Source organism: Morone saxatilis, unplaced genomic scaffold (genome assembly GCF_004916995.1).
Source record: "Morone saxatilis isolate NCDOM2014 unplaced genomic scaffold, NCSU_SB_2.0 Contig11, whole genome shotgun sequence".
In the NCBI taxonomy this organism is placed as follows: Eukaryota; Metazoa; Chordata; class Actinopteri; family Moronidae; genus Morone; species Morone saxatilis.
The window spans coordinates 6600855-6609441 of record NW_023339663.1 but is presented as its reverse complement, the minus strand read 5'-3'; the positions used below and the strand labels follow the sequence as shown (position 1 = coordinate 6609441).

General features: G+C 38.2%; 2 protein-coding genes across 2 annotated transcripts in view; both read left to right on the top strand.

Moving 5' to 3' along the window:
* Positions 1 to 6338, top strand: part of LOC118343542 (neuronal acetylcholine receptor subunit alpha-7-like) — a 19967-nt gene extending 13629 nt beyond the window's left edge. The window contains exons 6-10 of the mRNA XM_035682418.1: positions 493 to 660; positions 793 to 987; positions 3776 to 3862; positions 4194 to 4303; positions 4799 to 6338. Coding sequence (XP_035538311.1) covers positions 493 to 660; positions 793 to 987; positions 3776 to 3862; positions 4194 to 4303; positions 4799 to 5338 — 1100 coding nt within the window. The 3' untranslated portion in view covers positions 5339 to 6338. The remainder of the gene's footprint in view (positions 1 to 492; positions 661 to 792; positions 988 to 3775; positions 3863 to 4193; positions 4304 to 4798) is intronic.
* Positions 6339 to 8088: 1750 nt separating this feature from the next.
* Positions 8089 to 8587, top strand: part of trip4 (thyroid hormone receptor interactor 4) — a 69879-nt gene continuing 69380 nt past the window's right edge. The window contains exon 1 of the mRNA XM_035652488.1: positions 8089 to 8287. Within this exon, the coding sequence (XP_035508381.1) occupies positions 8208 to 8287 (80 nt within the window). The 5' untranslated portion in view covers positions 8089 to 8207. The remainder of the gene's footprint in view (positions 8288 to 8587) is intronic.

Below are 8587 nucleotides of genomic sequence, written 5' to 3'. Positions count from 1 at the left end.
GTCACTTAGGTTCATTGCAGTAAATAGGACTACTCGTCTGTTCCCCATCTATATTCATTCCCTGCTGAGGTTTATTATCTTCATGGCACTGGGAGAGAGGAGAGACCTTGTTTACTGCAGACGTCTCATATCTTTCTTAAATATGGATGGAAATTAGCTTGGGGCCTGGCTCTCCAGAACCACTTTTGTCTCATTGTCATATTGGATTTTTTGCTTTTGTTAGGATTGATGGCACTTGGACTCCATATCTTGTCGGAGTAAAACCTCTCGTGCTGCCTCTGTAACGGTTGGGTGCTGTCATTTCTCCCTTCAATCTCCCTCTGCTCCTTATATTCCAGAGTAATAGAATATGTTCTCAATCACAGCTTGAAAAATCACCCCATCTGTTTCTGTCTCTCTCTTCGGTAGCCTTCTATAGGTGAACTGCAGTACATATCAAAGCGAATCGTTCTGTGATCCGTCTTGGTCTTTTCATGTTTCTCACCTCAACAGGCATCTTCAAGAGCACCTGCTACATCGATGTGCGCTGGTTCCCGTTTGATGTCCAGAGATGTGACCTGAAGTTTGGCTCCTGGACGTATGGGGGCTGGTCTCTGGACTTAAAGATGATAGAGGCAGACATCACCGGCTACATCGCCAACGGAGAGTGGGATCTTGTCGGTAAGAGTGTTCAGTGGCCTGCGAAGTGCAGAGGATTGTGCATCACAAATGTTATTATTGCTCTATGTCACTGAAATGATCATTTCTACATATCATTTTATGCTCTGTTTTGTGTTTTGTTTTGTCTCACAGAGGTTCCAGGACAGGTGAACCAGCGTTCCTACGAGTGCTGTGAGGAGCCGTACCCTGACATCACCTACACCGTGGTGATGCGGAGACGGACCCTCTACTACGGCCTCAACCTGCTCATCCCGTGTGTCCTCATCTCCACTCTGGCCCTGCTCGTCTTCCTTCTGCCCGCCGACTCTGGGGAGAAGATCTCACTGGGTAAGAAATACACACACACTTTTGCTTGCTTGTCTGGCCCTGCTTCATTACAGACATGAATATTAGTGCCCTCACTATTGTTAGAGCTGAAATACTGTAGTCATATTAAAGGTCCAATTTGTAACATTTAGGAGGGTCTATGAGCAGAAATGTATATAATAATAATAATATATAATTTCACTCATTAGTGTGTAATGACCTGAAAAGTCAAGCAAGCAAGGGAATAAAATATATAGTATAAAAGAAAACAAGTATTAAAAAGTATAACTAGAAGACTGTAGACGAGGTACTTTTTCCAGTTCCAGTCTCCTTTGATCTAATTCATAAAAAAATAAGAATATCACTGTAAGATTTTTTTACGTTCAGTACAGAAAAACCTCCAATCCAAAGTAGAGATGTATTCCTTTCTGTTGTCCCACCTCTATGTCCCTTGGCTGCTGCTGTGGAGCACTGTTATACATTTATAGTCCATATGAATCAGAAAAAGCTCTTTAGACATTTTTTTTACCAGCCCTATAAGAGGATTTCAGTTGTAAACTGAAAAGTTTGGCTGACTGCCTTTTCTGGACCTCAGTGACCTGCACTTCTCATTCAAAATTTAATCACTACGCACTTACACATACATGCACACCATACTCCTCCCTGATGGTAACATCATTTTCCAATTATATAATGTCTAGGTGCATGGATATATTGTACAGTACAGTGTGTTGTAATGTCACATTAAAATACCTACAGATGTTTTTTAATGTCCTCCTGCCATGTTGACTTGACTGTGATCTATGGAAAACAACTGTGTGCTGTTCAAAGAACACAACTGTAAACTAACTAAGATCATTAAAAACTTAAATCTTTTACATCTGTAGTGGTTTTGACACGGAGCCAACCATTTCTATTATTCTTCAATTTTTCATCATCTACTATGAATTTAAATCCTAGTCCATTTCTTTCGTGGGTAATGACTTATTAATCCACTTCCTCTGTCGCCTTCTGAAGCAATCTGATAATCGGAACTGAGAGACTGACTTAACTGTCAGTGGACCGAGAAAACTGTTTAATCTTATCTCCGTTGTCACAGTTGACTTGAATGTTTGAGCCCATTTCATGCATAAATTACACAAACTTGATGTAGAGAGCGTCTGCTGCTGGGTGGCGGTGGAAGTATGTGTGTGTTTACTGTGTGTGGGAGTGGGTGGGCAAAGTGGAGGCGTTGATTTATGCAGTTTTGTCCCTTCCGGAAATCATTAGAGTCCTGCAGCTGGATTCCTTCCTCAAGAGTACTGCGTTGCAGCTGGATTCCTCATTAACCATGCTATAGAGCCAGATGTGTGAGCTTATGTGTGTGTGCTTCTTTCTATTTGTGTACATTCCTTCTGATGTTCTCATAGCTCATAGACGTGAGGAAGTGAGAAATGAGAATTGCTTACGTGTAATATAATATGCTGCTATGTAGATCTCAATGCTGCTCATCACAAAATGTTTATGACATATTGTGATTCACAGCACACATTCATCATACATCATGAGTTATAGTCCCTACTATTCCCTACTACACTGTGTGTGTGTGTGTGTGTGTGTGTGTGTGTGTGAAACAGATCTACTGCATATGGAGTCAGTATATCACCCAGCCACTCGTTGACTTTATCATTTGAGAATGGTGAACACTCATTGAGAAATGAAAGTGTTTTCATGGCAGCATTCATTCCCATATTTAATTTCAGTCACACTGGGCTGTCATGAGAATTATTATTTGTAAAATACACAAATGGATCAACAGGTATTTTATAGTTTGTGAATCTTTACTCTCAAAGTCTCTGCATTTTGCATTCAGTGCTGTGAAGAGTTGCCTATATAAGATTCATCAGCAATACTGAGTTCATTTTTTAAGGGTCCATATCACAAGGCAAAAACACATTTTCCAGTGAGGTATCTAGCTATGTATGTATTTTATTTGCAGGAGCTTTAAAACCTTTGTGATGTATGCCTGCATCACTGTACAATAAAGAAATAACCACCCATAGTCATTTGAAATGTTCCTCCTTGACCCACCCATATAAGAAACAACAGCAGCAGTATCATGACAACATAAAGCAGCTGGTAAGTGTTTTTCAGTCGTTAAATGTATATCAGCGTGCCTGAAGATGTGACTCTTAATCCTGCTGAGAGGTTCAGTCTTTGAGTAAGACGGCAAGAGCTTGGGGCTTAACCATGTCAGCTCATTAATGAAAACTGTAATGTCTGCTCACAGGTATTTTAAAGATGTTTGTCTTTCTCTGCTTGTACCCTCTTAGGTGATGTAGTGAGTGACTGTGGCACATTATAAGCTTCAACGGCTTTGCAATTCAGATTTTGGGGGATTTTCCTTCACGTTCGACTACAGCTCAGCACCACATTGTGGAAGAAAATTTTAAACAAGGCAAAATTAGCATAAGAATAAGGTGTCACAAATGCATGGAGGATTGTACACTAAGTAGGAACAAAACGTGCACAGCAGAAAGGAACTGAGTACAATGCAGCTGAAACCTAAAGCAATGCCTTTTCATAATGCTAAAAATCTGGGAATAGCCTACATTTTTTTGCATATTATTACACAATATTCTTTAAGGATGGAAATGTGTGTTTCACTGTATGTTTTCATCATCCATTCAACATCCAATTTATGTTACTCCTGCCAGATTTCAACATCAAAGAATCGTTGGTGGCCTGTCACAACTGTGTGATTTCAATACTTTTCATTGCACTTTAGTTTTGTTGTCAAGCGCTAACTGAGATTTGGTCTCTTTCCCAGGCATTACCGTCCTGCTCTCCCTGACTGTCTTTATGCTGCTGGTTGCAGAGATTATGCCCGCCACATCAGACTCGGTGCCTTTAATAGGTAAGCCAGGGCTAAAGTTAAAAGCAGTCGCTATGGGTGTCAACTACCATCAGTGGGCAAGCGAGGGTGAAAATGTGTGTCGTCATTTTTCATCAGTGGTTGTCTTATATCACAGTGTAACTAAGTTTAAGCAGCCATCCAGTATTAAGATTCTTTTATTTAGAGATTTGATCCGAGACATATAAAGTGAGTCATTTGTTTGAGGCAAGAGGGCAGTTTTGTTTTCTTGGACTGTGAGTTTTACCTTTTCCTTATACTGAAACATTTTTATTGTTATCCATTGTTGTTTGTTGTCCATTTTTAATGTCTCCTCTATTTCTCCTTTACCCAGCTCAGTACTTTGCCACTACCATGGTCATTGTTGGTCTCTCAGTAATTGCTACAGTTCTAGTCTTACAATATCACCACCATGACCCTGATGGAAGCAAGATGCCGAAGTGGGTAAGTGCCGTTTCATATTTAACCATTATCTGTGACTTAGACTATATTCCTATTACCATCACTTAATTTGCCTTGAGCCATGCCCCCTAATTATTATATTATGATAAACTGTAGACATCCTGCTTTTGTTGTTTTTTATTAAGTTAGAGTCCATTTTCCTTCACTTACAGTACTTTATCAAGAATAATATGCATTTGCTTGTGTAGTGCTGTGTGCCCACCAGCTATCTTTAACAGACAGAAATGTAATGAGAGGTCCTCCACTGGAAAATTGCTTGGTGTTGAAATATGCTAGCCACACAAACATTTACCAGGAGGATTCAGTGGAGCAATGCTGATTTGACTTTTGAAGAAGTAAAAGTTCTTGTGGTAACCCAAACAAACTGGCTGTATGTTCTTTGGTGGATTTGTCTTACATTTAATTTCATGTTTTAAAAGTTTGATTTAAAGTGAATAAGAGCCTTTTTGATTTATTTCTTATTATCTGATCCCAAAGACCCGTGTGTTCCTGCTGAACTGGTGTGCCTGGTTCCTGCGCATGAAGCGCCCAGGTGAGGACCGAGTGCGTTCAGCTTGTCAAAACAAGGCTCCACGGACCAGCCTGACCAGCATGGAGCTCAGTGGTAGCGCCTCAGCCCCCCAATCCACAAACGGAAACATGCTTTATGTTGGCATCCATGGTCTGGAGAGCATTCACTCCACAGCTGCCACCTCGCCTGACTCCGGGGTCCTCTGTGGACGACTGGTCGCACGAGCAGGTGAGGAAGAGATGCTCCTCCCCACGGGTCACAGCTCCTCAGTGGGCAACGTGGAACCAGACCTGACCAAGATCCTGGAGGAGCTGCGCTACATTGCCAGACGCTTCCGCAACCAAGACGAGGACGAGTCTGTGTGCAATGAGTGGAAATTTGCTGCATCTGTTATCGACAGGCTCTGTCTCATGGCTTTCTCCGTCTTCACTATCCTCTGCACCATTGGGATCCTCATGTCAGCACCCAACTTTGTAGAGGCCATTTCCAAAGACTTTTTTACTTAAGACTTTATCATGAAATAAATGTTTCAGCTAAATTTGGTAAGTCATGGTGTGGCAATTTGTATACAGTTAAGTCTCCTAGTATGAGACTTGTATATCAACAAATATTAATAATACTTAAATTTAGGCAAAATGTAGGCTATGTGACGCATAAATAGTTTAGTTTATGTGTTACATGATGGTGGTAAAAAATACCAGCTTTTGCTTTTTATATGAGATAAACTAATGACATACTAAAGGAAAACATCTAAATGTATCCCTTGTACTGTTTTAAAATTACTAATACTACAATGCAGGGCTGCCCAAAGTGGGGCAGGGATACATAACTTTTACGCTGTTTTGTTTTTTGTATTTAAATATGTAAGATCACAAATTATTTTGCATAATCTTGAGCATGGTGAGCAGAGTGACACTGCAGTGTTTGCTTTTGGCTCACAGCCCACCGTTAAGTTTCTGTTTTGGCCCTCCAAAGAAAAAAACAGAAAAGAGCACTCCTGCTGCAAAGCATTGTAACTGTGGTTTGTTATGTGATGTTACCTGTGTATTATTGTATTGTATATATTAGATAATCCTCACTAAACTCTATTGTTCCATTTACAAAACATTATGGCTGCAGTGACTTGTATTGAAATGTCTTTGTTATATCGGATTGAATGTTAAATTGTAAATCTCCCTTCTATAACTACAAATTCTTGTTTATTATTGTCATAAGCATAACCAAACACCTAAATTTAACAATGTTCATACTTGGTCTTACTTATTGTTTCTTAATTATTTTTATTATAACATTTTGTGATAATTCAAAAGATTGCTATGACGTCAAAATAGTCTCTTCATTTGACTGTATGATGTTTTTGTTCTTGTCCATGTTACCGTTGTTTTGCTGGTAATTCATATAATTTGTCCAATTCCAGTTAGGTAGGTCTAGTTTGGCATTTGGCAACAGGATAGTTGTACTATGACCTTCCACAAATAAATGTATTTTTTCTATTTGAAAATGGGACAACATATCTAGTGTCTTCTTGCTGTGCAGAACTGCACCAGTATAAATATGCTGCTGCTCCATCCATATTTTCATACTTTGAATACAAATGATAACTTTGACCCTTTTTCTGCATTTCAGTGCGCCATCAAATTAAAGCAAACACAGACTGACAGTGAAAATCTTTTTCCTGCTTCCAGCCTGCAAAAGCCAAAAACTACTCCAATACAAATCCTGCAGAGTTGTGCGAAGAAAGATGAGTCATCAGTTTGCCTGCATTTCATTTTGCGAGAGTGAATGAAAAATGGTATGGAACAAGAAAATTCACCATTGCTTGATTTGATTGTTTGTGTCTGATCACATTTTATTATTAGTTTACTGATTATTGGACTGTTTTAATTCCACTGCAACTAGTTATCGCTAAAAAAAGACTGTATGTGAGATTTACAAATCAATTTTTAAGCGTACGAGGACACACATTTGATTTCCTGAGTCTTAAAATTCACACAAAACATAAAAAAAACATTTGCAGCTTTTATTAGTAGCTTGATTGCCAAATATTTTAATACAATTTTTGTGATGGAAAATTCATTATCATGCTGTAATGGTAACAGTTTATAGGTATACTTTAAAGTTTTTCCATTTGCAGGTGCATTATCACACCGAGGTACTGACAGCACTAAGTAATAACACTAATATTCTCTCATGTTACAGATTATAAAGCCCTTTTTAATTTTGGGTAATATAAATAAAACTGACTTGGTGGTATCCTGAATGAAGCTGAATACAAACAGATGAGTGGTGCAGGAAAATATTCAGATCTTAAAGTTAAGCTGATGTGATTTTTATTGTGTAATATATTATTATTTAATCTATAACAATCCATCACATTCTGTAAGGAAGTCATATTTCTTTCATTCATCTGTTAAGTCACCAGTTTTCTGATTTTTTACAATCAATCAATTAACCGAGAAAAGAAATCAGATAAAACCACAGTAGTTAAAATCCAGATAGTTAAACATTAGCTCCCCTTCAACCAACTACATAAATTAATTCATGAGACATGGGGCCATTTTTCTGGATTGAGTACTTTTAACACTTTAAGAAGGTATTTCCTGAATATACCTACAAACTTTTACATAGGCAACAATTTAAATGCAGGAATTTTATTGTAACAGAGTGTTTTTACAGGAGGTATTAATAGTATACTTCTGACATTTTCACATTTCAGGTTCTATCTGCAGACATCTGTATACCACTGCATTAAACAACTGCCACCTAGTGACCGAACATAACAGGTACACACTTATAAATTATATCACTTAATTTAAGTCTCCTCTTAAAACGCAGTCTTTCCTCCCCATGATCCCTTTTCCAACCTTTTATACACCGTGGTTTTATGTTTTTTTTTTAAAAACTATTATCATTATTTTAGTTTTAGTATTAGTTTTACTTTGTTTTTTATTGTTTATTATATATAATAATATAATTATATATTGTCACTGGTGCTATGGTTTGTAGTGTTCTGTATTTTTTTTATTTTTTTTTGCTGTTTTTACCATGTAAATCACTTTGTAAACCCGATTTTGTATATTATTATTATTATTCTTATTATTATTATTATTATTATTTTATTATTATTAGTTTTATTTTAAGTTTTTACTGTTTATTCTACGTTATATATTACCGGTGCTATGGTTGTTTTTACCATGTGAAGGGGGAACCTTCCACAGCCCGTGTTGTGTTCAGGACGGGATTCTCTGCACGCCACGCAGTCACTCTCTGTGTGTCCCCTTGTTTTGTCTCCGACTGGAAACCCATGAATTGAGTTTCTCTTTGACAGCCGGTGCCGGTCCATTATCTGTCATTAAAGCGGGTCTGATCGGTGAAATGTCGGAGGCTTTGCTGCAGTGGTGTGTGGACCAGTTGCACCACAAGTTCGGGCTGGAGGCTTGTGAAGACATCGTCCGGTAAGAGACGGATAATCGGTCCGTTACCGTGCCAACGAGCTAACGATAGCTCGACGGTGACGTAACTGTGTTTAAGTTTATCAGAATAACATCAATTTAAGTTATTGGTGTTTGTTTCACTCACTGCTGTCAGATAAATAGGTGTGGGTTAAGCAGCTGCTGCAGGAGCAGGCAGATTGCAGGCTGAATATGTGACACATGTTTACATTATATCAATATTAATGTAACTATAATATCTATGTGTATACATGTAATATATCTGTTCAGTCATCATATTATATATACACATTATTATTATTA